At 41.8% G+C, this 27223-nt stretch overlaps 3 protein-coding genes across 4 annotated transcripts; 2 read left to right on the forward strand and 1 right to left on the reverse strand.

Moving 5' to 3' along the window:
• Positions 1–1210: 1210 nt before the first annotated feature.
• LOC103141672 (brain-specific angiogenesis inhibitor 1-associated protein 2-like protein 1) lies at positions 1211–7013 on the forward strand. Its single transcript, XM_007557402.2, has 4 exons — positions 1211–1307; positions 1804–2011; positions 6119–6165; positions 6243–7013. The coding sequence occupies exons 2-4, from the start codon at positions 1880–1882 to the stop codon at positions 6313–6315; spliced, it is 252 nt and encodes an 83-aa protein (XP_007557464.1). The 5' UTR covers positions 1211–1307; positions 1804–1879; the 3' UTR covers positions 6316–7013.
• Positions 7014–7231: 218 nt separating this feature from the next.
• LOC103141673 (brain protein I3-like) lies at positions 7232–12652 on the reverse strand. The gene is made up of 3 exons (XM_007557403.2): positions 12047–12652; positions 10449–10557; positions 7232–8383 (listed from the first exon to the last, which is right to left on the reverse strand). Exons 1-3 carry the CDS (start codon positions 12195–12197, stop codon positions 8251–8253), a joined length of 393 nt encoding a protein of 130 aa, XP_007557465.1. The 5' UTR covers positions 12198–12652; the 3' UTR covers positions 7232–8250.
• tecpr1b (tectonin beta-propeller repeat containing 1b) lies at positions 12626–27100 on the forward strand. 2 transcript variants are annotated; one of them, XM_016673964.1, is made up of 26 exons: positions 12626–12707; positions 15103–15202; positions 16683–16915; positions 17021–17200; positions 17338–17460; positions 18137–18259; positions 18733–18907; positions 19164–19264; positions 19365–19466; positions 21115–21242; positions 21330–21916; positions 22488–22600; positions 22682–22837; positions 22943–23092; positions 23193–23350; positions 23554–23681; positions 23877–23967; positions 24059–24155; positions 24598–24677; positions 24755–24811; positions 24880–25054; positions 25157–25292; positions 25400–25492; positions 25583–25689; positions 25787–25906; positions 26102–27100. In XM_016673964.1, the coding sequence occupies exons 3-26, from the start codon at positions 16691–16693 to the stop codon at positions 26240–26242; spliced, it is 3546 nt and encodes a 1181-aa protein (XP_016529450.1). In that variant the 5' UTR covers positions 12626–12707; positions 15103–15202; positions 16683–16690; the 3' UTR covers positions 26243–27100. The 2 variants fall into 2 exon arrangements, with proteins under 2 accessions (XP_016529450.1, XP_007557466.1); XM_007557404.2 differs by lacking the exon at positions 12626–12707 and adding an exon at positions 14427–14914.
• Positions 27101–27223: the final 123 nt, after the last annotated feature.

Consider the following 27223-nt stretch of genomic DNA (forward strand, 5'->3'; position numbering starts at 1 on the left):
TGAAGCTAATATTCCATCTGTTTTACAATTATGGGGCAGAATGTTTCCTCATTTACTTTCATGAAACACACCCACTTTTCCTACATAGAATCTCTTTAGAATGTAAGAGTGCTCACTCCATCATTTTTGTGTTTTGCAAACACACTCATTTTCCCCTTCCCCCCAAGGTAAGAGTATTTTTTCAGGGCAATCACGCTGTGCAGTTTGACACTTTGTCTTCCATACATGGTAATAATCCCCCTAGAGCTGTGTGACTCCTCGGCCTCTTTTGTGTCTGAAACTGTTTCAAAGTTATCTCTTTGTAGATTGAATGTTGTTTGTTTCATGTTTCCGATATATATGGGTTTTCTGCCTCTAAAATAGGATTAAAAACACTTTCTAATCATCGGAGCGGTACTAATAGTATTGTGCTTATTTGTCTCCATTTGAAACAGTGAGCTGTGTTTCTGAACTTTAGTTGCTAGTAGCAACACATGTCAAGGAAGTGAATGTTTTATTTAATTTTTCTACTTTTTGTGAACACCAGACCATGAGTAAACACTAGCATTTATTCATGAGTATGACTCGACAACATAGAATATCTTTGACACACAAAGAAAATCCCTGTTCTCCAAACCTTACACTTAAATATTAACCTACATCCACAGCAAGGGAGAGGCTAATTCACATGCTGATTAAACAACCTTGCACCATGGAAGAACAATCACAAACAGACTAGCTTTGGGTCACATTGCTTATAACATTCAAATACTTGGGTTAATTCAGAGTTTTGTTAAAGCTACACTAATCTTTTTAGAGTCATCAGTAAGTTGTTTTTTTTTTTGGGCCGAACAAATAAGATTTCTAATCTAAATCCAGGTCCATGTTCTCTACTTAAAAAAAAAAAAGAAGGTTAAATTTCAAACTGCTGCAGCATGTAACTATCCATAGTGTTTACCTGGCTGCCTGTTTCAAGCTGATTGGATAATAAACAAAATCATGCAATCAACCTTAGGAATTGACCTATTAAACCTGTGGAAAATACATCTAGTCCATTACAAACCGTCTTGGTTTCGAAGGTTAATTCGTCGAAAGAGTACAATAATTTATCCAAGTACTTCTTTGATCTCTTTGTCTTTTGTTTAAATTGACAATAGAGGAAGTTCCTCAACAATGGCTCTGAGTGACCTTTAGGTGTAACTGAGACGGTAGAGAAGTCAGACATTATACATTTCTGAGTCGCCTTCCTTGTTTCTGTGTTTCAGGAGGGGCTGGTTCCCTTCATCTTACTGCCGCGCTGTCAATGAGCAGCTCGTGAATAACAACAGGTAAGGGGACTCTGCATTCCAGCCAGCACACACACACACGCACACACACACATACGCACACATACCAGTAGGTTTCATGTTGCAGCCAGCTGTATTGTTGGCTGCGTTTCCTCTAGTTACTCCTATTGAAGTTATAACCTTTCTAATCCTGTGGGTTCTCACCTGTTGCTCAACTTTTGATTCCTATTTGTTTAAAGTTGCATTCTGGGAAAACTGATAAAAGAAAGTGAGAAAGAAGGTTGGGCAGTTAATCCTCGACTGAGCAACTTATTCACATGTGTTGTTAGTTGGCCAGGCCAACTTTTATATACTAGCCGATTGTCATCATGAATATGATACTATGACACTCATGTATCCAAAACCCATGTACTTCATGACTGACACTTCTGACTAGTTAGCGTTTTAATTTTATCCCTTTAATGGAAACTTAAAATGCATTTTGGAGCCACTTGGTAATAAAATTCTCTTCTCTCCTCCTCCGCCTGTTTCGCCATAGTGAGACCACTGCCCATCACCGCAGCAGGAGCGTGGTCAACCTCCACCACCAAGACACGGAGACGGACGAGGCCACCATGGTGCTTCCCCCGACGGACTACTACAACATCAGGAGCAAACCCTTGTCCACCGTCAGCGTCGCTACAAATAACCACCAGCACTCCCCCACGCCCTCGGCAGCGTCCTCCACCTCCTCTGATCAGAACGCGGTGAGTCAGCAGGCGGGAGACTTGGTCAGCGGCCATCTCTCCGACATTTTCACAGCTCTTAACGGAGTCCTTTGAAATGTTGAGTCTCGTCCAGTTAAAGCAAGAGTTTAAAAAAAATAAAATAAATAAAAAATCAGTTGTTTTGAGAATGATACCGTGTACAGAACAATCTAATCTGCTGTGTTCTGCCAAAGCTTTCTCCTGTGCTGGCCCAGTTGGCTTTGTGAAGTTTATGTCTCACTTGATATCTGCAGCATCGTGGCTACAGTACCCTCAGCTGCACAGCCTTATCTTGACTGGTGATGAAGGTACCTGTATATGTGTGTAGGTGGTGTCAGATGAGCTTTATGTGTCTGTCCAGGGAACACGAACAGATATACTCAGTGTAGCATGGCGACACACAGTCCAGTATTAGGATTCAGTAAGTCATAAACTGTTCAAATATTTTTCAACTTGCACAGGGTGCATATTTATTGTTTTATTTCTGAGATTTTGTTTTTATTCTCACCTTATCTGTGTGTGATAACTGTTTCTTACTGCAGGTGTTAAAGGAATTTTGTCATACTTCAGGAAGTTGGCACCTTCACTTTACAGTGAGCAATTTAAAAATGAAAAAATCCCCACCTCCCTCAAGTTGCATTACTACAATTATTCATGTTAGAATCAGTTTTTTTTTTGTTTTTTTTTTTTTTAAGGAAAATTACAAGGAAGAAGAACCAAGAAGATCTGATGTCAGTTACTGTAATCATCTGTCTGCATGTAGATTAGCCTGTTCTGGTAAAAAAAAAGAAGCAAAAAGGGGAAAGAAACAGTGCCGTTGCAATAATGCACCTGGAATTGTTCATTTTGTCACTTTACAACCACAAATTAAAATGTTTTTTTATGGGGGGGATTTTATGTAATAGACCAACACAAAATTGATTTTTTTTTGTGAAATGGAACAAAAGGTAAAAATCAATATTTTATATATGATGATAAAAGAAAACCACTCTTTCAACATTAGTGCTTTGGTGTGACGATGACATGCTCGGGTTGTTGGTTTACCGTCTCATGTAGGCCAAAAAGATTTGGCGTCATAAGCTTCTTTCCCCTCCACACTGCAAACTGGACTTTATTTCAGCAATACCTTTCTTCTCGCCATTCTTCCTTAAGGGCTGGATTTGAAGAGTGCATGTCAGAGTGGTCCTCTTGACTGATTCTCGGATCTTTGCAGCTCCTCCAGCTTCTCTTTATGCTGCTCTGCTTGCCATAATTTAGGTTCCCATATTACGAAATCTGCAGAACTGATGTGTCTGATTTGGTTCCTTGTTCCTAAACATGGTGTTTGTTCACTGGACAACCATCACCAAACAGCTGGGTCCGTTGTTAGATTAAATTACACACAGGTGGACTTTGTGTAATAATTAGGTTGCCTCTGAAACATCAAATGAGATGGACGAGAAGGATAATTAAGGCAATTTATCCTTTGGATAGTTTACTTATCAATTGTGAGCGAGTAGCAAAAGAAAAATAAATTTTGGCCCTTTTTTGTTTTGGTTACCAAGAACAGAAAACACCGGACCACCATGATGCATCTTGTTCAGTTTCAGTCCATTTCCTGTTAATTCCTGTTATTTTAACAGTATTTTTCCCAGAAAATGATTTTCAAAATACCATTTGAAACATCGTAGTGACTAGTCCAGATCCATTTAAAAAAAAATAAATAATAAAAAACATCAGATCAATGGCTCTTTGACAGCCGTTTCCAGTTCCAACACATTCACTTCTTTCCAAATGAACTTTCATTTGCATCGTATGCAAAGTCGCAGGCAAAGCTGTGGTTCTCCGTCTGCCAAAGCTTTTTAGTTTTTCTCAGCTGGACGGATGTAAATGTGTTTGCAGTACGACGGGGTCAAATGAGTCTTTATGATCACTTACAAACCATGTAAACATATAGCTTACTGCCTGCTGCAGCAGCACGCTGCCGGTTAAGTGTTTCACACATTTTCCAACACTTTCAGATTTGCATTCAGTGTACATCATTCCATAGTATGAAAAGAACCTTTTTCTCATTTGGCTTTGATTATCTTATCCAGTGTTATCAACAGACTTACTGTGCAGGGCACAAATGTTTTTGTGGCCCACAAATTTCTGTCACTGGCTGGAAGTTATTTTGGAATTTCACTCCGATGAACCCGATACCTTTCTCCCATCTCTTCCGCTCATTCCTCTTTCAGTTTTTCTCACAGCCATTTCAACATCTGACTCGCTTGTTCATCCATCTTCATAACCCTTCATAACCCTAACCCTTTTTCAGTTTCAAACCTCTGCCGCAGCACACAGAGAGCCTGATTACCGAACAGACTGGTGTGGGAAAAGATCTCCAACTGTAGATTAGATTATAAAACGCTGGTTTATGTTCAGCGAAGTGTCCAAGTGGGTGGCTGTTATGTTGGTAGAAAACTTGTAGCTGCAGCGATCTTGAATTTTCCTCACTTTTATAAGGTATTGTTGTTTTCTAACAATTACCAATGTGTACATTTTTTGTCACCTGTAAGTGTAAAGTGTTGTTTTTCTTGCTAGCTGATAAACCCTGAGATATATATATATGTATATATATATTTTTTGTCACATTCTTTCATCCGCTTTGAGACAAAAACTGATCCCAATCTGTATGAGTCTGATGCAGGTTGGTCCAGATCAGGTGTGAAGAGAGAGATGTCACAGTGGGGGAGGGGGAGAGGTGAGGTTACCCTGGAATGCTCTTTCACCATGACAAAAAATGCAACCTCACTGGGTTTCGTTTGGTTTTGTTTTTTAAAAAAAAGATAAGTCACAGGAATCAATAGATAAGGAAGAAGAGAGAGCCACTCAAGTAATCAAGAGAGAAGACTAGGGGCAAACTTCATTTTTGCATATGTAAGCTGGGTATTGACGAGTACAGTGAAGAAAATGATCAGAGCCCTTGGAATTTCTATCCACTTCTGCCCTCTTCTGGACATTCTTGGCACTGCAGGCTGAAACGCCTTTCAGACTGTTGACTGAAAGCATAACTACTAGTTAAAATCCACCAAATACTTTTGCTTGGAGCTGCACAATATATCTCAAAGTCACTGCGCACAATGTTAGTATTGCAAAAGACTGCTTGGACAAACATTAGCTTATTACAAGCCAGGGCATTCAAGTCTGCCCGTTTGATTCAGTAGAAGCACAGGATCAGGAAGGCACTAAGATGTAGCATCAAGAAGCGATAACAAATTTGTTGTCCCTTTTTATGCATACTTGCATAAAGACTAACATGTAACGGCAGACATTTACGTTGGTCATTGTGGAGCAAAGTTGAATTTCCAGACGCTCCAGGTTCCACGAGTTGACGTGTGACGCAACAAAACATGTATTTGCATGGCAACGTCCGACCCATTTGTCCGTTGTTTTTATTCCTATAGAGTGTGTTCACGGATTATAAACTCGCACAACTAAAACCCAAGTTTTGTAATCCCAGAGTTTTAGCAGTAATGAAAAGTATTCCTACTTTCCCCTCTCTCCCTCAAAATAAACAAAACTGTTGATGTCAAAGTCCAACACAAAGCAGCACATAGTTGCCAAGTGGAAGGAAAAGGATGACCGGTCTTTAAAAAAATGTCACAAAATAAATGAATGAAATGCATTCACCTTTCACATTCCTCTTCTTAATTATCCACTACGTGTTGGTCTGTAGGACTAAGTTGATTGTGGTTGTAATGTGACAAAAGGTGGGAAGGCTTAAGAGAGAAAAGCTTTTTCAGTGGATCATAAAACCTAGCTTGCTACCAGAAACATGGTTCATTGTGTAGCAGACTTGAATTTCTTGAAACTCCAGGTTCCACATGAGTCCGTGTGACGTAACAAACAGTTTTTGCACGCTGACGTCAAACCCATTCATCCATCCGTCCGTTCTTGTGCAGTCCATAAAACCGTTTTCAGATTGTAAACTCGCCCACATTTGGATCAGTGTAACTGTGACGTCGGCAGCAAGGGGTTGTCATCATGTGGGTTTTTTGTAACGCGTCGTGGTTTTGTGCTTCCTTGTGAACTTTTACATCGAGCTTGCCCGCGATGCAGATGATGACGTGTGCGTTTTGTCCACAGGCTGCACAGTCTAACGGCACCTCGAGACCTCCGCCTGCTTTCCTCGCGTAGGTTGCATAATAACATTTGCTTTTGTTGTTGCACTCGAACTACTTTAACCGCGCATCTTGTCTGCCCTTCACAGCGGAGGAAATCCATTTGCAACAGTCAGGCTACGACCAACTGTGACTAACGATCGCTCTGCGCCCGTCATCTGAACTCCAACATTTCCATCCATCTCCGAGCTCATCGTTTGACCTCTGCCCTTCTGACCCAGCAGTTTCTCCTGGGTCGGGGCGGAGAGGGGAAAAAGGCCATTTGAATCTGCTACAAACCGATACGGTAAACTAAGTATTTTAGTACCTGAACGGATGTTTGTCTATTTATGATATATACATTTTCCATGCCTATATTTTAGTCGGTCTGTGTCGGTGAGATTTAAATGAACACATCTTAAGTTGCACTTGAGACATGGATGAGTTAAAACTGCTCAAAGAGAATCTTGCGATGTATTTATGCCGTTGATGTTGCTTGTCTGACTGTTAGAAACCATTCTGTGGTTGGAGAACAATACTGTGGAGGACTACTACATTTCAGGCTTCAATCTGTAAACTGTTGAAAATCACTACAGACATGTTTTGAGAAAGATTATGTAAAAATGTCCTTAAAGGCACAGAAGGATTTGCTTTGGTCCTCTTGTAGATTTAACAGATTCTCTGTTATCCAATGCCTGTTGGGCCATTTTCTTTTTTTTGTAATGTGGACACTTGTGCCTTAATACTACATACTTACTGTAAAGTATAACTTACCTGTACTTTATTCCAGCTGTGCAACCATCAGATGGTAAAACTACATGTACGCTTTTCCATCACATCCTTATAATTTGCTATGTAACAAATAAAGATTTATTTCTTCAGTTTGGCATTTACAGAAGTTTTCTGAAGCACTTGTACTCAAGTGGTTTTATATTTAGTCGCGGTACATCTGTGTTTTAACAAATGGTGCAGTTTACTAATTACGTGACTTCAGAAAGCCTGGGTTTTATAAGGACCATAATATTTATCTGCATGCAAGTAAAAACAGAAGTTTGTGGTTTTAAAAGTTGCAAAAAAAAAAAAATCCAAGACACAAATAGCATTACTTTTTAATTACAGTAACTCATATAAAAGTAAGAACCTCAATCATAAGAACATGCTTAGTGTGTTTTCTAACACCATTTCTTTTTCTTATTTCTTCTCCATACCAGTAATCTTAATTTTATTTCTTATTCCGACATGAAAACATTTTTCAGGATCCTGCAGCACAGGAAGACATGGACAGGGACATTCTCAGCTGATTGTCTGGCTGGGAGGAAAGTTGATTTGTCACAGAAATATGGAGGTGAAAATCTGAGGATATAAGATACTTCAAGCCTTTACTCGATCCTCTAGATTGTTGAAAGATGGGCTTGCGCTTTGACAAAAACAGACCTCTCCAAAGTAAATCCAAAGTCAAACGATGAGGTCGTAAAAGTCGAGGGCATGTCAGATTGTGTGTGTACCTGAGGTCTGCATTGGCCCTGGAGAAGCTCAACCCAGCAGAATCATCATTGGACAAACTGTCAGTGCAAAATATGGCCCCAAGAAATTCTCAACCAAAAAAAAAAAAAGAAACAGGCAAAATGCTTCGTCAGGCATAAGTCCACTGTTTGAGCCGGAGAAAGTAATGTCCATAAGGTAATCCTTTTTTTTCTTTTCTTTTCTTTAAATCACAGCATTATTCCAATGCCTACGTGGAACATATAGAGCCATACATACATTTGACAAAAAAAGCAAAGTACAAAGTCAACTAAAAGATGGCGGCAGCAAGCAAATAAAGAAAAATGTTAAGACAAAAAAAAAAAAAAGTTTAATTGGTTCTGACTATAAAAATAATCTGTTCAGATCCCTTAAACATCTACAAGAAAAAAAACAAAAACACTGATGGCATCTGATTACTCTGTATGTAGCAAAGGCACTGACAACAGCTGGAAACTCGTGATAAAATACATCCTAAACCTGCAGATGAAAAACAGATTTCATTGACTAATTCGTTTTGAAATTATCATTTTTATATATATATATAAACTATGTATGCGTGTGAGAAGTGCGTGAGAGCGCTGCGGTTTGGTCCCTCTAGCCAAATGTGGCTCCACAGTTGGGACACCTCCTCTGACGCAGAGCAAAGCAGAAGAGGATGCCCAGAGGGAAGAAGAAGATGGCACACAGGATCCCCAGGCAGGTGAAGTCGTCCTCAAGGACTCCGACCCTGTGGAGGAGATGGATTGGTGGATTCTGGTGTTTCGAAAGGAAACGGTTTTATCGTTCCATGTAATCACGAGGAACAGGAGGCAGCAAACTTTACAACCCAGCGAGTCAAAGTTGTCCTCTTTGGTTTTGCTCCAGAAAAGATTTGCTACAAGCTGCAAAAATTAAACTTCTAAAAGAATTTTCAACTTTTGGAATAACTACTGTAGAAATTTAGATAACTTAAAATCTAAAATCTAATCTAACACACATTTGATTTTTTTTTTAATCATCTAAATCAAAATCTGTTGAAGATCCAGTAGTGTCCTACGAAGTAATAGATTGTATCAGGTTTTTATTTAGATTATACAATATTGAACAACAACAAACTGAAAAGTAATTTTTGACCTTTATTTGCACAGGCTATAAAGATGTTAGAGACCCAACATCTTAATTTACAAGAGAGATCCGTTTTGTTCCTTTTAAAAATGATTTCATTTTCTATTCCTAATTTATTGAAATATAAAGCGGGGGGGGAAATTATTTCATGCAATTCTCCTTTGTAAGTTCAATTCATATGCAGTGCTAAAAACCCAGCAGGATTTAAATTTAGTCTTTGTTACTTTTATTAGGTTTGTCCAAAAAGTATTAGAATTTGACAATAAATGCTAGCATTAATTTAGCGACAGAGCTGAGTATCCAAGTTGCACACGTTAAAAACTTGTAAAAATAAAAAAAAAAAAAAAAACATATTACATATCACACACCGATCACCAATCACCCAGAACCAAAAAAAAAAAAAAAAAAAAAAAAAAAACAGCCAACTGCGTCTTATGACTGCAACACAACAACCACAGTGGCCTCAGGCCTTTGGGAGGAATTAGAAGACAGGAAGTGAAAGGCTGAGTTTAAAAAAGGGTCCAACTTTTAGACATGAGGGTGTTTGAACAAGAATAACACTTTGCCTCAAGTTCACTGTGAATTTAAGAATTTGTTTTGACATTCTACTAATTCTACTTTGGCATACAACTCAAGCTAAACAACTCAAGCTCACTCAGGTTGGATAGAGAGCTTCTGCGGACATTCATTTAAAGAGGTCTTACCACAGCTCTCTCACTGGGTTAGCTTTGACTGGCCTATTCTAACTATGTTTTGATCTAAACTGTCCTACTGCAGCTCTGGGTGACTGACAAGGGTCTTTCTTCAGCTGCATTTTCCTCTAAACTGCTTCCCCATCGTCTCTATGTGGCCACCGTCTCTCAAAGATGGCAAAAAAAAAAAACACCTACTAGCATTGGAGGAAGCTTTTCAGGAAGCAGAAGTGAAAAGCCAGATTTAAAGTATTTATAATCCTACCAACTAAAGACTCTGCTTAGAATTGTTTAAAATGTTATTATTGCCATGTTAAGATTTCCAAGAAAGTAGCGCATGTTGGGTCTGTCATTGCGTCACTCCGTTTCCTGCAGTGCAGTTTCTTCAAGAGTTTGCACAAGGTATTTGTAATGCCAAAAAGAAGAAGTATGACTGATGCTACTCATTACTTCTGTGATAATTTAATCGGAAAACGAAGCTCTACTCTAGTTTTAGTTACATTAGCATGATGAGTTTCAGACGCAGCCAGAGTGGAAGGACAGAGAGCAAATGCTGCATGTTTCCTGGAACAAACTAATTACGTTGTTGTGAACCAAATCAAAAGGAAGTGTCCTTCATGTGACAGTAAAGAATGTCAACCACAACCCGTTTGGTTTGTTCCAGAAAAATAAACTCCACATAGTCATCGTTCCATTTTACTTTGCCGTCCGTGTGACTTGAACCCTGCAGCTACCTTTGGCCCCGTCACATGTCCGTGGGGCGAAGTCAGCTGACTGACAGGACATTGACTCACCACAGTGAGACTCCCAAAACTGAAAGTCATACTCGCTCATCTTATCTACGCCGATAGCTTCCCGATAGGTGAAACGGCAGTAAAAAAATAAACGCAGAGAACAACCACACCAAACTCGGTGAGCGCGTGACCCTCTGCGTTGTTCTGCAAGACGAATGGCTAGTTGTGAGTTTCAGATACTTTGCTGTTTGTGGGTCCTCACCTGCAAGCTGGGCAGCCTCCCACCACCACTACGGAGGGCTGGATGATGGCATAGGTCGATGTGTAGGGTTGCTGGGAAACAGCGGGGCCCATCTGAGCCGGTGGGTATCCTGGAAGGCCACCCCCCAAAAAAACAAAATTGTCATGTTATCATTTTGCGTTTCATTTTTGTGTCGGCATGAATTAAATGAAAATAAATAAGAGAATCTGGACTCGGATCTCTTATTTAATTATATGTGTTGCTATAAATCAACTAAAAAAAAAAAAAAAGTTATTCAGGTTTAATCACCTACAGATTCTTTGTTGGGGTGGATTTTAATTCATTTTAGGATCACCATGATCATCCCCATTTTACATCGCAGCGTATCTTTTAAACAACAATCTCATTTTTAATCAATCAAAAATAAGTGCAACAAAATAAACACTCTCGGTTGGCGAGTTCTTAATTCTGAGGCATTTCATGAATAAGAAAAATAAATTCTGATTTTTGTTACTTGACCTGCAAATTACCTAGGTGATCAAACAGGAGCGTTTGATTATGCTTCTATATTTTTGACACATGCCATGACATGTTTGTCAGTTCTTTTACTTTTCAAAACACATCATTATAAATTTAAAAAGCAACAAATATTAAATCCATGCCACTTCTTTATAAATTCCATGTCTTTGAGATGTAGCGCTGGGTCCTATTCATACCCTTCTCAAATTTAAGGTTAAAATAATATTTTAATTTGACTAATGCGTTTCTCCTGATTCAGAAACTAAGATAATCTTCTTTTCCATTCGTTTTATGTTGGCTATAAATTTACCATCTGTATATCGATGAACCTGCACCACATTTCCTCTTTGATGTCTAAAAATCGATCCGCTGACCAAGTATAATAATCAGGTATTACAAATTTAAAAACAAAATGGCAGTGTGTGTTAACTGGACATCTGGAAACAGTCAGGCTCATTTCAATGTAAAAAGTCACGTCTATTGTTTCTGACCACGTCTATGCAGGTCAGGTTGTGCAATTGAGAACTTTGACACTGACTTACAGACTTACAGCTGCGCGCACACCTGCTATTTGATGACAAGTTGACAGACTGGTTTAATCCACTAGAAAGGAGGCAGCTCAGTGATAAAATAAAAATTAAAAATATAAAAAAACAGGAAACTTCATGCAATTACAAGAACCAGGAGTTGTTTTTTTTTTGTGCACTTCCTGCATAGAAGCCGTACTCACACAATCACAGTCAGGGAATGGCTTCCTACCTCACAACCAACATATTTAGATAAAAACAATTGCGCCAAACATAAAGCGTTTTATTTTTATTTTTTTTTAAAAGACGAGTAAAGGTCATTTAAAAGCATAGTGTGCTTATCTTTAATTTATTCTAATAATTAGCATCACAATCATTTCTCTTCACATACTGCGCATGCGAAACTTTGAATCGCCTGGTAACAAAATCTTCAAAGGCAAATTAAAACCTCTGCAAAAGGTTACATAAAACGCGTTCGAGTAGAAATCAAGCCCCGTTTCCCTGCGAAAGCGGGCGTCCCGCCTGGAGAGTCAACTTTCTGGTCAGTGAGGGGAAATAAACGGTGCTACTTGCCTGGGCCATCCGGGTAGTGGTAGGGCGGCGGGGCCGCAGCGGGAATGGCTCCGTAGCCGTGTGGCTGCTGCGGCGGGCCGTACTCATGCCCCCCCGGAACGGCGTTGTAGGCGGGAGGTCTGTCCTGAAGGAGAGGTTTGTTGTCCACCATCTCACCCGAAGTAGCGTGTCCTTATCTCGTCTTTTTTTTAATTATTATTTTTATCTTGCTCCTTAAGTGAACAAAATTGGAGTAACAAAAATAATTTTGACTACTTGGCTTTTGTCAACCAAAACGCTGTGCGATGCTGGCTGAGGCTTCGTCGCGGAAAAAACAAAGAAAATACGCTGCGCAAAAATGAAACTTCGTCTCTCTCCATGCGCCAACTTTGTCTGAAGCGACGCAACAACCCCAAATCTTCACCAAATGTCCTCCGTTACGACGGGAATGATCCGAGTTGTTATGGAAACGGCTAACTTAATTCCATTTTAGTGTTCGAAGTTGTTGCTTCGGTGCCCAAACAGAAGCTACGCACCATCGTAGCACCTAAAAACTCAGGTAGAAGTCAGAAAGGCTTTTGCTTTCTGTCTGGATTGTCACAAGAGAAGAATCATGTGATGGGCTGCTGTTGCGCCTCTGCGCATTGAAAGGCTTCTTAAAGGGATAGGACACAAAAACAAAGTAAGTATGGCAAGCCATATATGTATATATTTAATTTACTTAATGTATACTTGCAAATGTTGCAAAACCGAAATACTTGATGGTGGTCATATGTATATATACTCTATCCCTTCGCAAGGCAATACACTGATCTCTATGCATTTCTATGGCAGGCCCAAATGACACGTGTTGTTAAGGACATAGAATAAAAATAAAATTAGCTTGCCATATACTGCTGCACGCAGCGCACCGCAGTGCCAACCTCTTTATCACGGAGGACATTGCCTCCTGTCGCCAGCTGATTTTAATTACATCATTTATTATTATCATTGGAATAATAAGCAGTTGGTTTATCTCTTAAAACATCACCAACTCTGTTTACTAATTTTCATATGGTTTATTGATCCAGAGGATGAAACTATAAGGGAAAGAACCATTAAATAACTACAGGAGAGGATACACAAATATAGTACGTTTAACCTCTATTGGCTATAATATCTGATAATAGTTACTTTTTATAATTTTTGTTTTAATATGTTATGTTGTTAATACGTGGACAAACACTTATTCCTCAAAATTCACAAAACTTACAAGTCATTTTGTCTCTTTGAAGTTATAAACTAAAACAATGTTTGCCTGCTTATTGACCTATTTCAGAGGTTCCCAAACTGTGGGGCGCGCCCCCTAGGGGGGGCGCCGTGTCATTGCAGGGGGGGCGCGGGAAGCCGTCTGGATGAAAAACAAAACAAAACATGAACTCTGTATGCGCTGGGTTTTTACCTTAGAATGGCCAACTCTCTGTTATTCCTATGTCAATTTGATACAGTAGAGGCTTCCACACTTCCCATATTTGTGTCCTCTGTCACTTTTATCAGCAGTTAAAACTGTTTAATCCGTTGTTAACATGTTGTAACCTGTTTTTCCGAGCCGCCTTTAAACGCAACATGAGCGCTCGCGCTGGGTTTACACCTGTGAAGGAGACCTGCTGCTGCTGAGCGGAGCTACGTAGGTTTGTTAGAATCACGGCAGCAAACCAGCAAAACGCAAAGAACTTTTCACAGTTTTTCCCTCCAAACTAACCGAGTGAGTTGAGTAAAGCTGTTGGATGCAGGTAATGTTAGCTAAAAGATGACTAGCTAATATCAATACAGAACCTTAAGCTTAACAAGTACCTTGTAGGCTACCGATGTTGGTGTCTATTTTCAGCTATGTACATTCATTTTGCCCCCCAAAAAGTCGATGCCCCCCCCTCCTCCCGTCACACGCGTCGTTTCAGCCAGACAGCCATTTGTAATCCATAGGGGGGTGGGAGGGGCGCAGAATATGTTTGGAAACCACTGGGGGGGCGCAGAAGAAAAAGTTTGGGAACCACTGACCTATTTTATGGCTAGAAAATGTTTGGACACTTTTAAATTTCTGTTTTCAACTCAAATAAGTTACACCTGTAGGTTCAATGGGCTTCATCTATGAGAGGAAATCAAAGGAACAAAACACAAAACTTGTGGGGTTTTTTTTTTATTAGTAGTAGTATTATAGTTCCCCCTTACACGGTTTATTGCAGATTCTGAAAGTTTGAGATGAACTATTTTGATACTTAGCATGCAAATATTTCAAATACTTTAAATCTTTTGAATTCATGGTTTCCAACTTATTTCACATACAGATTAAAGGTTCACAGTGAATAGATTATTTTTTTGCTGCCCTTTTAAATAGTTAAACATCCATCAGTTGTGAGGAACTCTTTCACCGCTCACATGTCAGGCACAAAACACTAAACATCAATGCTATGTTGAAAATATTTTTGCATTAAGTAATATTATAGCATTATTATAGCAAACAAAATTCTCCAGTCTATATATTGATCAGAAGACAAAGTGTTTGTTTGTTTTATGGTGTTTTGTGACACCCTGGTGTCATCTGTCACCAAGCTTTGACCTTCAATAATTAATAACCCGCCGCTGAATAAATTATTAAAGCAAACCCGCTTGTCAGTAGCAGCGAGAGTAAAAAAATACCAAGGCCTTCGGTTTGGACCAATCAGAGAGAGGGATCCCGCACTCCTGCAGCGTTGTATCCAATCACAACAGCACTTCCTCCATTTCCTGTTGTGCGTCCAGAGTTGGACAGGGCAATCCTCTAGTCCACAATATGAAATAAATTCCGCTCTGTGGATGAATGACGCCGGGTTTTTATTTGTTGTTTCCCAGAGGTGTCGTTCATGAGCATGCGTAAGTATGTTTTGTGTTTTTGACCGTCCCCTGCAGGTTTAGGCCATCTGACTGCAGCCGACTGACTGAAGATGTAAACTGCTTATAGCCCACTTTGCGGCATTTCCATCCTACCTATGCTTTCCTGCATCTTAGCATGGCTTTTGGGCACTTAATGCTTATAAACATTGCTTCTGAATGTGTCGCAGGATGGGTCCCGCAGATGGCAGCATGTGCTGTCGCACCTGATGTCATGACGCTATTGGTATTTCCCATGACAACCGCGTATCGGGTCCAGTAAATATTCAGGTAGGCTGCTGATTGACACCCCAGACTCTACTGTGTATACATCCCATGTCTGTATAGAAGGAAAAAAATGACCACATGGATCTGCAGCTAAGTTTATTATGAAGTTCAGCGGATGGTTTAATTTAAACATGTTTTTTCAAATAAAGGCCCAATTGAACGGATAAGGCTAGCTTTGCTATAGTGATTGTTAGTGTCCTAGCGGATTAGTATCAGTCGATAAAGCAACTGTCAAGTGCACCAGTCAAAATAAAAGCTTGATTTCCGGTCTGGACTTTCAAAATAATACCAAATTGTTTCGTCCTATTTACTTTGGGCTATCAACAAAATTAATGAGATTATATTATTATTGGGTAACACTTTATTTGAAGGGGGTGAATAAGACTGACATCACACTTTCATAAACATGACATAACACCTGTCATGAACATGAATAAGCCTTCATGAATATTTATGACTGTTGTCATAAAACGTCATTCGGTAAATTATGACACTTTTAATACAAAGTTGACATTATTCAAAATGTCTTTGTTATGACAACTTGACATTAACCAAGAAATCATTGCTGATGTAAATTTGTTATAAAAGTATTACTGAATGCACTTTAAAAAATAGGTAACTTTATGTTATTAAAGGTAAAGTTTAAACAGTAATGATTTCTTGGTTAATGTCAAGTTGTCATAACAAAGACATTTTGAATAATGTCAACTTTGTATTAAAAGTGTCATAATTTACCGAATGACACTTTATGACAACAGTCATAAATATTCATAAAGGCTTATTCATGTTCATAACAGGTGTTATGTCATGTTTATGACGGTGTCATGACAGTCTTATTCACCCCCTTCAAATAAAGTGTTACCTATTATTATTATTATTATTATTATTATTATTATTATTGCTCAGTCTCAAGTCAGCATTTTAAAATATTTTGCTGAAAGCATTAAAAAGCTGATGAAACTTACACATATCCCAATGCCTCAAAGAAGGCAGTCATCTGTATAATAAGACAGGTAATAAAACATCTTGTAACTTTGATTATGTTTGTGAAATTCTGGAAGCTAAACTATGCTGTTGAGCTTGCCGATTTCTGCTCTTGCTCCCGGAGGTATATATCAAAAGAAAAATAAAGAAGAGCATTTCAGTAAATAATATTTAAATTAATTGAAATATGTCATGCAAATTTAGTAAACTAAGTCTATGAAAAAGCTATTTACTCTTTAAGCTGAAATCAAAAGGTGCAATGAAGGTAATCTGCTAATGAGAGCTGCCAAGCAGGGAGAGAAAGAGAGAAACTTCAAAATTGCTACATGAAATTTAAAGGTGCTGCTGTTATCATCACGTGGTCAACGTTTCTGAAGCTAAATTTAAATTGAGGGAGATCTAATGAGTTTGTAACTCACCGCCATCCCTCGTTATCATCAAACTTTAACCACACATTATGTAGCAAAAAGCCACGAGTGCTGTCCTCTGTTTCCGTTAGGAGCCGCCATGCCTATCACGCTGCTGTGGGCCGTGGATGTGTACGGCAGAGTGTACAGCCTCTCCACAGCTGGCCAGCGCTGGGTCCGCGCTGACGACCTGCTGCTGGAGCTGAAGCGCGTCACTGCAGGCAAGGGGCGCTGCTGGGGCATCGGGTGCGATCACCACATCTATCTGAACATAATGCCCAGTGAGACTTCCATCCGCTACCGCGAGGAGACCTACGAGAACCAGGTAAGGCCAAAAGATCCCGAAACAAAACCCTCTGTTTCTAGGTTGTTGGATTTATCTAAATAATGCTGAAATGTATTCTTTTGTCATGTGTGTGTTTACTGTCAGAGATGGAACCCAGTGGACGGCTTCACTGACGTCCTGCTGCCCACCGACCGCTGGCCCTGGAGCGACGTCACCGGGATGAACCCACAGCCACTCCACAGCTTCCAACTGCCGTCCTGCAGCTGGGAGTGGGAAGGTGACTGGTATGTGGATCAGAGCTGTGGAGAACCCGGCCAGACTGGGGTGAGAAGTACCTGAAACTTTCATCAGCATTTTTTTCCCCTTATACTTAACTTATTCTTTTTTTCGTTTTCTACTTCTCTTTGAGGGGAGTAAATTTTCGTCCTCCGCCAAGCATTTTTGTTTCCCTCCTTCTGTAGGGCTGGGAGTACGCTGTGGATTTTCCAGCCAACTTCTCCCCAGACAAGAAGTGGAACTCCTGTGTCCGCCGCAGACGATGGATCCGCTACAGAAGATACACAGCACAAGGCACATGGGCAAAGGTTAGCCAAGCACTGATTACTCTCTGTGACTGTCTATGTGCAGCTGTTGACAATTTCCACAAAAGGGAGTAGAGAAGGAAGGTAATGTATTTCCATCAGAAAACACAATTCTTAATTATCCTTTTCACATTATAATCCCCCAAATCCCTAGTTAACTTTATCCTAGTGATAAAGAACCTCCAAGTGTAAATCCAACCATCTCAAGCTGTCATTTGCTCTGATTTCGTGGGATTTAATCCGATTCCCTTTTATTGTGGACAAGTGATATGTTGTGTTAGGCTTCTGATTGAGATGCTTTTGTCACGTTGGTCAGATATTTTTATTGTGATCCAACCCAAATAGAGCATGTTCTTCAAAATATTCACTGTGTTTTTCCACAGAACTTCAAATAGGACCTCTTACTTCTATTTTTTTAAATAATTTTGTTCTTGCCAATCTTCCATGAAGGTCAGATTTGTGGATCTCTGCAGTTCCTCCATACCTACTTCAGTTTTTTTTTTTTTTTTTCTCAGTACAGAAGCATTTTTATTGTACATATTTTGAGTGCTGCCTTATTACTTCACCTGCTGGTATGTGGATATTTATTTGACACTTTGCATACCAAGAAAACTCTCCATGGCGACTGTAAGTCAAAGCTAATTTGATGTTTTGTAAGGCCAGTACTGTCTCCTTGCAGATCCCTTTGGATAGCCCTAAGAAGCCCCCGCTGCCGCTCTGTGACATCAGCTGTGGTGGCTGGGAGATGAGTGACCAGTCAGGGAGGTACCCATACCTCTGGGGCGTGTCACAGCAAGGGCAGGTCAGTCACAAGGTGGCAGCAGCTGAGGTTTTATCTTTCCGATTAAAAACCCATACGTTCGCTTTACGTTTTAGGGGAATTATTAGCTTCCCACAAAACCTATAATATTTGTTTTTAGTAAAACAAATCATTTTTCTTATCACCTCTGAGAATGTTTGCTCCACTGACCATGGTTCCGCTGTGGTTTGCAGGTTTTTATCAACACACGATGTCGGGCATCACTTTATTGAGCATGCATGGCCACAAGAGGGCAGCATAACTTCATATGAACCAAAAGGCTTAACTACTAACTTTTCCGACCCAAGAGAGCCAAGAAATAGTTATTTTGCTCAATTAAAAACATTTAATACTTTATTAAAATGCAACATGTAATTGTTGGAACTGAAACCTAAGATCTTGATTTCATGCCTAAAATCCTGTTTACCAAATGTGACCGGATTTAACAATCTGCTAAAATGACTTGTGCTGCACAGGTGTGGTTCAGGGAGGGAATCCACCCCCGAGTGCCGGAGGGCACCAGCTGGGAGGAAGTGGAGGTGCCCAGAGAAGTGGCTCAGTTGTCAGCCGGCCCTGGGGATCTTCTCTGGGCTTTACTGTGGGATGGAAACCTGCTGGTTCGTACAGGCCTCAGTCTGGACAGCCCGACAGGTCCTCGTCACCGTGGCACACACTCCAATTGTTTTTTTTTGGGTTTTTTTGTTGTTCTTTTCCCCCTGTCCTTTCATCTGAGAAATGGTCATTTTAAACACTTTAATTCTATGAATTATGTATTCGAAGCTCTGTTAATTATTTCCCCATTGTAATTCTCTATTAATGGGTGATATTGTAAGTGAAATGTGACGCTTTGGTTTTACGGTGCAACTCATTTTACAGAGCATTGTGCATTGTGTATGTTCCACCGTAGGTATCTCCTGGTTGGAAGTGGAGTCGCCCTCAAAGGAGGTGGAGGCTCTTCACGTGGCCGTCGGAGTCAGCGTTGTGTGGGTGGTCACAAAGGACTTTAAGGTAAACCTGTGATGACGTCTGAAATGATCTGAGTAGGTTTGGTTTACCTGTCGGCTACGTGTGCGGACTGGAGCGGTTGTGTGTGTGCGTGTGTGTCCAGGTGTGGTTCAGGCGTGGCGTAAACTCCCACAACCCCTGTGGATCTGGCTGGATTAGCATCGGAGGGGAGATGATGATGGTGGACGTGGGACTCAATGACCAGGTTGGAGGAGAATTTTTTTATTTTATTTTTACTTGGGGAATTAATTTAAAATAGGGCATGATTACGATCTGAAAGAAAAATTTTGTTTTGACATTTTTTTCCAAGTAAAACTGTGAAAAGTATGGTTCAAATTTCTAATTGGTCTCCGACAAACCCTAATTATTATTAGTCATATTTAATGTGGGGTTCGGCTGTGTGAGCCTCTGGGGAAGACTCCAGAATCGGACGATAAGTCTGAGTTGTTGACTCCACAAATCCAGGCTTTAAGGAGGAGTAGCTCACTGATCAGTTTTCAACTTTACTGTGCAACTTTCACGGAGATTAACACTTCAACACCAGTAAAACATAGTTTTTGCAGCATCATGGAGATGCTGTCCTTAAGCAGATCCAGTGGAGCGGGGCGGGGTTGATGGGGACATGGATGACACTAAATATTAGGCAAACCTGGAAGAAAGCCAGTCTGAGTGCTGTGCCATAATCACATTCGTCGTCTTTTTGCATCCCTCTGCATGAATTTGGGCTGTTTAGCAAAGAAGGAAGGACAGAAACGCAATTCTGTATCTAGAGACAAGAAAACTGTAACGCATGTAATTGTAGCAAAACGCGGTTATGGATTCACGATGCCTAAAAATACATTCACACCACACTTTTCAGATTTTGTTTTGATAGAAAGAAAAATAAGCATGTCATCCTTGTTGTTCCTACATCCTTGTTGTTGCACATTTTACAGTTATATGCTTGTCTGTGTTGCTCTATCATATAAAATCCTAATAAAATACACTGAGGTCTGTGGGTGCAACATAAAATGTGACAAAATTTGTCGCACCTCGTGTACTTCTGCTCTTTGTGCCCCTATAATAGAATGAAGCATGCTAAAAAAAACAAGCAGAGATGCCAAAACACATTATTAAAGCTTTTAAATATATTTTCTACAAGTTTTCTAACCTTGCAGGTTTATTAAAACTTTTCTCTTTCCACTCTGAACTGTGCCTCTCCGCTGCCTGAGCCACCTCACCGTCTGCCTGGATCTGGTTTCAGGACAGCAGAAACTCTTCACTCCGTGTCTCACTGCTGAAGACTTTGCTTGCGCTGCAAACCCCGCACCTCCCACCAACGCCTCCCCCCCGCCCCAACTGCTCCCAAACCTCTCCTCGGCCCATTCCAACCCCTCCGCCTCGCTTCCCGTCAGCAGCACTGTAACACGAGCACAGCGTGTCGCTCTGGCCAATGTCCCCTCAGCAGTCGCACCTCAGGGTCCGGCCTTAAATATCCCCAGACTGTATTCCCACTGGCCTTACATATGGGAGACTCCCTAATTAGAAGCTGGCCAAGGCGTCGTCATCAAATCCCATATTTCATGTTTCAGGGTTTCAGTTATGGGGAAGGCTTAACGGAGCCAGAGCAGGAGTTACAGTATATGGCCTTATAAAGTAACAGCTGCTCTGATTGGTCTGTTGGAAAAACGGTTTGATTAAATTGTAGTTTGTTGGATTACTGGAGGTGAATTGATGAAACAGCTCAGTAAATAAAGAACACTTCACTGTCTGTGTTTAACAGGTACCAGACGACCTTTGTTTTTTTTTGTTTTGTTTTGTTTTATTTTACTGCTGTTCTTCCACACAGATCTCTCTTTGTCTCTGTCTGTTAGGTTTGGGCCGTTGGTGAGGATCGTGGGTTGTATTTTAGGATGGGTGTGACCCAGGCTGAGCCGAGTGGAAATGGCTGGATCCCCGTTTCTGCCCAGTGGGGCATCAATAAAGAGCTTATTCCACCCAGGTCTGCAGAGTAACATCAACCAAGTCTCCACTAACTCATAACCTGACCTTAATCAACCCGTTATTACTCCCTTTGTGTTTTCATAAGGGATGAGTGTGAGTTTAGTGGCCACCTGACTGAGACCTCACAAGGCTCTGCACCAAGTGGCACTGATTCAGACTCAGAGTTGGGTCCGACTAACTCGGAGCACAGCGCTACTCCCGTACTGGAAGCAGCAGCTCCCTCTATCGTCCCCTTGGGGGGCGGCGACCCATCTGCACCTCCTCAGGAGGTAAAACAACCGTCCTCAGCCTCCCAGCAAGACGCTCCAAAAGCGTTCATCCCAGCCAGCGACAGCTTCATCAACAGCCTGGTGTCGGACCGCGACAGAACCTCCACAACGCAGCCGTCCATCACCGAGATGCCGCAGGAAGACGGCGTGGAGCTGCCTCCAGCTCCGGTGCTCCCCACCCTTCCGGCCACTGGGCACGACGTCCCCTTTATGAACGTGGACCTAGAGGGGGCGGGGGCGGCTCGGAGCGCACAGGCAGCAGGGCGTTCACTGAGCGACGTCCTGGGAACCCTGGAGAACTCGCAGGGCATCGGGGAAGAGGATGGACCCGTGTGGGCGTGGGTGTCCGGCGGAGGATGCGATGTGGATGCGAGCTCACGGATCAGCTGGCTCAGTTCCACAGGTACGTGGGCAGTCAGTCTCTGAGGCTGTATGATGATGGGATTGTGATTCCTGAATGGGAATTATTATAATGATAATCTGGTCTGAGAAACAATTTACGAAGAAGCAAAACAGGGAAAAAGGAGGGAAAAAATTTCATACCACTTACATTTTTCGGTATTTTAGGGTATCTTTAATTGACAGATTGAGCAGCTGCCTTGCATTCTGCTGATTCCCAGACTTTCTGGAAATCATTTGAAGTGGTTGAGTCAGTCCTACTCACAGGTTTAGTTTAAGATTTGGATGCATTTACTTTGTTTTTAGAAATTAATAATAATAAAAGAAGCAGTTAAATATGTCCTAAAAACATTTGAAAGAGCTTCTAAAGGTTTGTGAAGCCACTAAGCAAGACCAGTTTAAAAGACTACGAGAAAGTCTACCTGCTTTGAAGTAAAACAAAAAGAAATAGGCGATGACTCAGGAATTCTGCAAGTGATCACATCTGTAGGTGCTTCGTCCTTCCTGGTTGGTTAGGGACGTTTTTTTTGTTTGTTTTTTTTCCGAGTTCTTACACCTCTACGTTTGTGCATCAGGTCCTCTCAGTAGTTCCCTGTCTCTGACTCCGGTGCAATCTGCAGCCTGGAGCGAGCAGCCTCAAAAGCCGCAACATCAAGAGATCACTAGGAAACCTTTGGAGAGAAGCAACGTAAGTAAAATAAAAAAGTTGTCTTCCTTCTTGCTGTAGGGGTGAACAGATTCTAATTATTTTCTCCTGGTTCCTTACCAGTCGGTGTGGGTGCGTAAAGGGGCATTGCGCTGGTGGAGAGACTGGAAGCCACAACGCTGGGTGGATGTAGGTGTTGCTCTTGAGCAATCCACCAAGTCGGATGGGAGGAAGGACAGCATCTTCTTTGTCTATTACACTCAATATGATGAGAAAAAGGTTGGTTCTCATGTGCTGACCTGGTTTAGAAGGAAGGGCAGCAACAAGAACAAGACCAGAAGTACTAAATGTATAACTACCGACTCATTGTTGATGCATGTTCAGTACCTTCAGGTGTTCATAAACGAAGTGACGGCGCTGGTACCGGTTCTGCAAGACTGCCACTACACCTTTGCCGTGTACACAGCCGAAAGAACTAAACAAAGATGGCCACTGATACTGGCAGCGCCGTCGGGGAAGGAAATGAACGACTGGGTAAAACTTTCGTCATCATGTAAAAACTGGTGAAACAGTTGGGTAGAGCGTTGCATGTCAAGTGTCGCGCAACGTGTCTCTCACGTTTCTTGTCCAACAGCTGGACCTGTTGTCGGACTGTTGCTGTGAGTGGCGAGGGATTGCTGGGGCTCCAACCAAACAGGCGCTGTGGTCCACCACCTCCAAGGGAGACATCATGGTACACGAGCCGCCCCTCTCTTTGGAGGCAGCGGCTCACCCTCTGGCCTGCGACCTTATGTGAGCCAGATACCAAAGACTGAATTCTGTTCCTCTGCTTTGCCCTGAGATTCAGTAAAATCCTCGTCGCCTCGATTTCCAGTCTTTTGCTTTTTGTTGTCTTACTGATATGTCGCCAGATAACTTTTCGCCTGTCTCTTTGCCACTCTATGTACTAACTGCTGGGACTAACACTGGGTGCGTGCGCCTGTGCGCTGCTGCAGGTTTTGGCGCCAGATCCCAGGCCACCTGCGCTGCATAGAGTCTAACAGTCTGGGGCTGGTGTGGGGCATCGGGTGGGACGGCACTGCCTGGGTCTACAGCGGGAGCTTTGGGCGACAGCCCAGCTCGGGTAACGCACGTCCTTCAGACAGGAACATTTCCTGTTGATTTACAGAAATGCTGCACTAACATTTAGATCATTTGCTAAGCAAAATCTTCACTTCCTTTTGGTGTTTTTATTGTGATCCTAATGGGAAATGCGCCAGCATCCAGCTGCTGACTCTTTAGTCCGTGAAAATGACCTTGTGTGTGTTTTCTGCTGCAGTCAACCCTGAGATTCACTTACAGACTGATGTCAGGAGTGTACATGTGTATGAGAATCAGCGATGGAACCCAATGACTGGTTACACTGACAAGTAGGTCTCCTTCATTTTACAGATGTTTCTAATTGCTGGCATGCGTTAATATTACATCCCAGTACATTTTTCATAACAATAAATCCTACAGAGGACTTCCTACCGATCGCCCCATGTGGAGTGATGAGAGCGGCCTGAAGGAATGCACCAAATGCAGCACACACCCTCCGTCCCCTCAGTGGTCCTGGGTAAGAGGACTCCCAACTTTACCTCCTGACTGAAATGTTATCCAGCGTTTAGATTTTAACGGGTATCTTCAGCAGTTTGGGAAAGTTTTAGCAAGTTTGCAATTTTATTGAGCAAATGTGGGGGGGGGAATAGAGAAATGGAGGAGAAATGTTTGCATTTCAATACCCAAATTCATCCACCTTGTCCATATAACCGTTCATCTGTTTGTCTCTCTGTCCACCCCTTCGCCCTTTTACTCATCCATCCATCTATCCATCCTTACTAATTTTTGTAGGTTTCGTGTTTAAATCCTGACCTGTTCACAAATATCTGTCATAAATTCTTAGTGAACATTAGTGTTAATTCTTTGCAAATGTGGCAATTTAGGACTAGAAACTAATAATGTATAAGGATATTATACAGTGATTTCTTTCTGTTTGCTCTCATTTCCTGCTGCTTTAGGTATCGGAGTGGGCTGTGGATTTCAGTGTTCCTGGAGGAACAGACAAAGAAGGCTGGCAGTATGCTGCGGACTTTCCCACGTATGAAACATTTACTTCTCGACGTTTGACTACAGAGGAGATTTTAGCCATTTGTCTGACTTGTCCCTTTCCTACAGGACATTTCATGGCCACAAAACCATGAAGGACTTTGTGAGGCGCCGAAGATGGACGAGGTAAGTACTCGCCTTCCTCCAGTCCGTGACTCCGCTTCCACGCTAACGGTGACCTGTTCGTCGTCCAGGAGGTGCAAGATAACGGTGAGAGGTCCGTGGAAGATGGTGCCGCCGATCCATCTCAGCGACATCTCTCTGATGCCGTGTCTGACCCAGAGCAAAATGGAGCAGGTCCCCGTGTGGGCCCTCAGTGACAAAGGAGATGTCCTGTGTCGGCTGGGCGTGAGTCCCCAGAACCCCGCGGTGAGAAATCTGTGTTTTTTTTTTATCACGTCCTGAGAATATATCGTCTATGACTTATGGATTTGTGGGTCAGAATTTCTGGAAGTGTTTCTGCTCCCATAGGGAAGCTCCTGGCTCCATGTAGGCACAGATCAGCCGTTTAAGTCTATCTCCATCGGAGGAGCCAATCAGGTGTGGGCCATCGCGAGGGATGGAGCCGTGTTCTACAGAGGATCCGTGTCTCCACAAAACCCTGCAGGTCAGTTGGACATGAAAGCTAATCTGTGGGTCAGACCTAATAAATCACTGAAACATAAACTCAGGGTTGAGTTCAGACTATCTCAGGAGCTTTTTCTCGCTCTGTAGGAGAATGCTGGTACCACATCCCCTCTCCTCCGAGGCAGAACCTCAGACAGCTGTCCGTCGGCCGGACTTCCGTGTTTGCCGTCGATGACAACGGTGAGTTTTCATTCGATCTGGTTTGCTTTGCGTCTTCAAACTACTGAATAAAAAATAAATAAATCAAACATGTTGACTGATGTCTTTCAGGTAACCTGTGGTACAGACAGGGCCTCACGCCCAGCTACCCTCAGGGCTCTGCATGGGAGCTCATCTCTAACAACGTCACCAAGGTGTCTGTGGGACCGCTGGACCAGGTACACACTCGCATTTAAAATTTGTATTTGACCTAGAAGATGTCAAGAATACCTTCATCTAAAGACAAAACATTAAATTTTTTCTTTTTGCTTTGAGGTTTGGATCATCGCAGAAGGAGTTCCAGGCTTTCCTACTGAGACTCCTGGGTCCGTCTGCCACAGGCTGGGTGTGGGGCCCATGGCACCCAAGGGCCTGTCCTGGGACTACGGCATAGGGGTGAGTTGGGGCTTTTTTATTTTTTACTTCATAGTTCCTTGTCAAATCACCTTATTTAAACAATTGCAAAAATGATTCATATTGCAATCATAAACTTGTAACCAATGATATAGAGGGATACAGCAAACATGTGGAAGAAGATGTTCTGGGTTCTGAAAGGGTTTGTCAATAATTCTCCAAGTGTTTGTATTGCAGGGAGGATGGGAGCACATCAGTGTGAGGGGAAACTCCGCGGAGCCTCTTCGGGGGCCCGTCCCTCCTCCCGGCGGCCCCTCTCGTAGCCCCGCCCTCCAGCGGCCCGCGGCTCAAGTTAACGGGAGCGCCGTGTGCGTGTAGCGCCTCTACAGCCCCTCCTCAGCCACCCCGCCCTCTTTGTGCCTGGAAAATCCGTTTGTTTCCTTGGACCTATTCTTCATTCCTTTCACGTAAAGGGGCTGCACAATCACAAAACAGACGTTTTGACGAAGCATTTCGGTCGGATTTGTCCGATGGATGAATGTTACACAGCAGGGTTGATTTGCACAAGAAGAAATATTTCAGTATTCAGTGAAGATGGAGGAAAGTAAGCTACAATAAAAACTAAAATAATATAGCTCTCTTGATGTCTCTCAAGACTTTTTTTCAAAAAAAAAAAAAGGCATATGCATGTTGATCCTACCACTGGACTGAAGCAATACCTTGAATGCATATTTACAGCTTCCTGTGAAAACCTAAGAGGGTGAGATTTTATTTAAGGGCTACGCTTTGGTTTTTAACGAACGTCAGTGTAACCGGGTTTTTAAGTTTTACTCTCCTTTTGATTGACTTACTCATCAAAACTCTTGTTTGCATTTCATTTGAAATTATTCACTATGCATCGTTGGTAATTTGTTTCCTTTATCTTGTTCGGCTGTTTGTGGTTGCAGTGCTTACAGATGTTTAGTTTTTTTTACTATACAGATTGAAACATCTCAGTCTTTACCATCAGATCAGTGGTCCCCAACCACCGGTCCGCGGTAATAAAAAGGTTGGGGACCACTGCATCAGATAATACCTCTCCACCCTTTTTGCAATAAGTACACGTTCCTGTTGATACACACACCAATTCATAAAACAGCAACGACCGTGACTGTTAAGCGGCTGTTGGCGTCATCACGACCGGCGGTGTTATAAAGAGTATTGAAATGTGAAATAAAGACTTAAAGTCCTGTTCTATCATTTGATGTCATACTGTTCTTCTCAATGGAAAAGCAACTCGATTGGAAGATATTTTCATATTTTGCCCTTCTGTTCTGTGCTTATTTAAAATGTAATATTAAAATACAATACGTTTTAGTC

This window comes from Poecilia formosa, unplaced genomic scaffold, assembly GCF_000485575.1.
Source record: "Poecilia formosa unplaced genomic scaffold, Poecilia_formosa-5.1.2 Scaffold88, whole genome shotgun sequence".
NCBI lineage: Eukaryota > Metazoa > Chordata > Actinopteri > Cyprinodontiformes > Poeciliidae > Poecilia > Poecilia formosa.

Excerpts from the sequence above, each read along its gene's own strand:
- LOC103141673 (XM_007557403.2), bottom strand. The coding sequence starts at position 12,197 with ATGGTGGACAACAAACCTCTCCTTCAGGACAGACCTCCCGCCTACAAC. Across the intron at positions 10,558-12,046 it reads CCACTACCCGGATGGCCCAG|GATACCCACCGGCTCAGATG; the intron begins GCAAGTAGCACC and ends GTGGCCTTCCAG. Across the intron at positions 8,384-10,448 it reads GGAGGCTGCCCAGCTTGCAG|GGTCGGAGTCCTTGAGGACG; the intron begins GTGAGGACCCAC and ends TCTCCTCCACAG.
- LOC103141672 (XM_007557402.2), top strand. The coding sequence starts at position 1,880 with ATGGTGCTTCCCCCGACGGACTACTACAACATCAGGAGCAAACCCTTG. Across the intron at positions 2,012-6,118 it reads CCTCCTCTGATCAGAACGCG|GCTGCACAGTCTAACGGCAC; the intron begins GTGAGTCAGCAG and ends TTTTGTCCACAG. Across the intron at positions 6,166-6,242 it reads CCTCCGCCTGCTTTCCTCGC|CGGAGGAAATCCATTTGCAA; the intron begins GTAGGTTGCATA and ends TGCCCTTCACAG.
- tecpr1b (XM_016673964.1), top strand. The coding sequence starts at position 16,691 with ATGCCTATCACGCTGCTGTGGGCCGTGGATGTGTACGGCAGAGTGTAC. Across the intron at positions 17,201-17,337 it reads GAGAACCCGGCCAGACTGGG|GGCTGGGAGTACGCTGTGGA; the intron begins GTGAGAAGTACC and ends CTCCTTCTGTAG. Across the intron at positions 23,968-24,058 it reads ATGACTGGTTACACTGACAA|AGGACTTCCTACCGATCGCC; the intron begins GTAGGTCTCCTT and ends TAAATCCTACAG.